The sequence below is a fragment of the Octopus bimaculoides genome, chromosome 5, assembly GCF_001194135.2.
Source record: "Octopus bimaculoides isolate UCB-OBI-ISO-001 chromosome 5, ASM119413v2, whole genome shotgun sequence".
NCBI classification, from domain to species: Eukaryota; Metazoa; Mollusca; class Cephalopoda; order Octopoda; family Octopodidae; genus Octopus; species Octopus bimaculoides.
The window spans coordinates 22,758,102-22,759,231 of NC_068985.1; the positions used below are offsets into that span (position 1 = coordinate 22,758,102).

The following is a 1,130-nucleotide window of genomic DNA, read 5'->3' on the forward strand; positions in this document are numbered from 1 at the left end:
TAATATGTGATAGAAAAAATAATTGCAGTGGTATCTCTAAATTATATATATATATATATATATATATATATATATATATATATATATAAATCAAAGGAAGGAAAAAAATCAATCATTTTCTTCAAAGGAATGTAAAGCATCTAATTCTAATTATTTGTTATATCTTTTTATATTATATTATATTATATTATAATGTAAATAGATTTTTTATATGTTAATAGTATTTCTCTATACACACAGTGAGTTTGGGATAAATTTGACAATTTTCTTATGTCACCTTTTCTCAGGAACAGCTTGATGTATTGGTGAATAGTCAATGGCATTGGTGAGCATAAAGATTAAAGTTACAGAGAAGATGTTAGCTGACATGGCGGACTGGAAGCTATTTGAATATTGGAAGGGAGTTGCCTATATCATGATGATTTGCAGTGGGTATCAAAATGCTGAGATCATGAGTGCTGCTCAGTACCCTATGTTCTGCGAACTCTGTAAGGGCTGTGTAAGACATGACATGGGCATCATGAAAACCAAATTCCCCTAAACTGTAACAGTCTTCGGGTGTGTTTCCAGTGAGGATGATATCATGTCACCCCACACTTTTGAACAGGGCCTTAAGCTCAACCCAAATGGCTATGTGAAACTGCTGGAGACTGTGGGCAAACCTTGGCTGGAGAGGATTGCTGTTGGAAGGTTATATGTATCGCAGCAGAATTCAGTTCCTTGCCATACCCCCAGAGTCAGAAATAGTTGTTACAGAATTTCTATGACTTCACCAACCCCATTTTCTGGCCACCTAATTTCCCTGATTGTAATGTGTAGGGCATGGTTAAGAAAAACACCAACTGCTCTGCCTGCAACACCAAGGCTGAGTTGGTGGCTAAGATCAAGGATTTTCTCAGGGACACAGTGAGGAATGTATGTTTCAAGTTCCAGAGCCATCTTGAGGCCATGATAGAAGCTGAGAGTGGCTACTCTAAATAAACTGTTTTCTTCCAGCCAAAACCAACTTGATATTTTTTGAGTTCTTAAAATTCTTTTATTTTTGGATGGCATAGTGTGTTTTCTTTTCCTTTTATGCAAGCTGTCAAATTTAGCCTGAACATCCTGTGTGTGTGTGTGTGTGTGTGTGT

The 1,130-nt window shown here is 36.4% G+C and overlaps 1 protein-coding gene across 1 annotated transcript in view; it reads right to left on the minus strand.

The window, feature by feature from the left end:
* Positions 1-939, minus strand: part of LOC106879328 (neurotrypsin) — a 27,927-nt gene extending 26,988 nt beyond the window's left edge. Inside the window, exon 1 of the mRNA XM_052968023.1 lies at positions 844-939. Within this exon, the coding sequence (XP_052823983.1) occupies positions 844-939 (96 nt within the window). The remainder of the gene's footprint in view (positions 1-843) is intronic.
* Between the last annotated feature and the right edge of the window lie 191 nt (positions 940-1,130).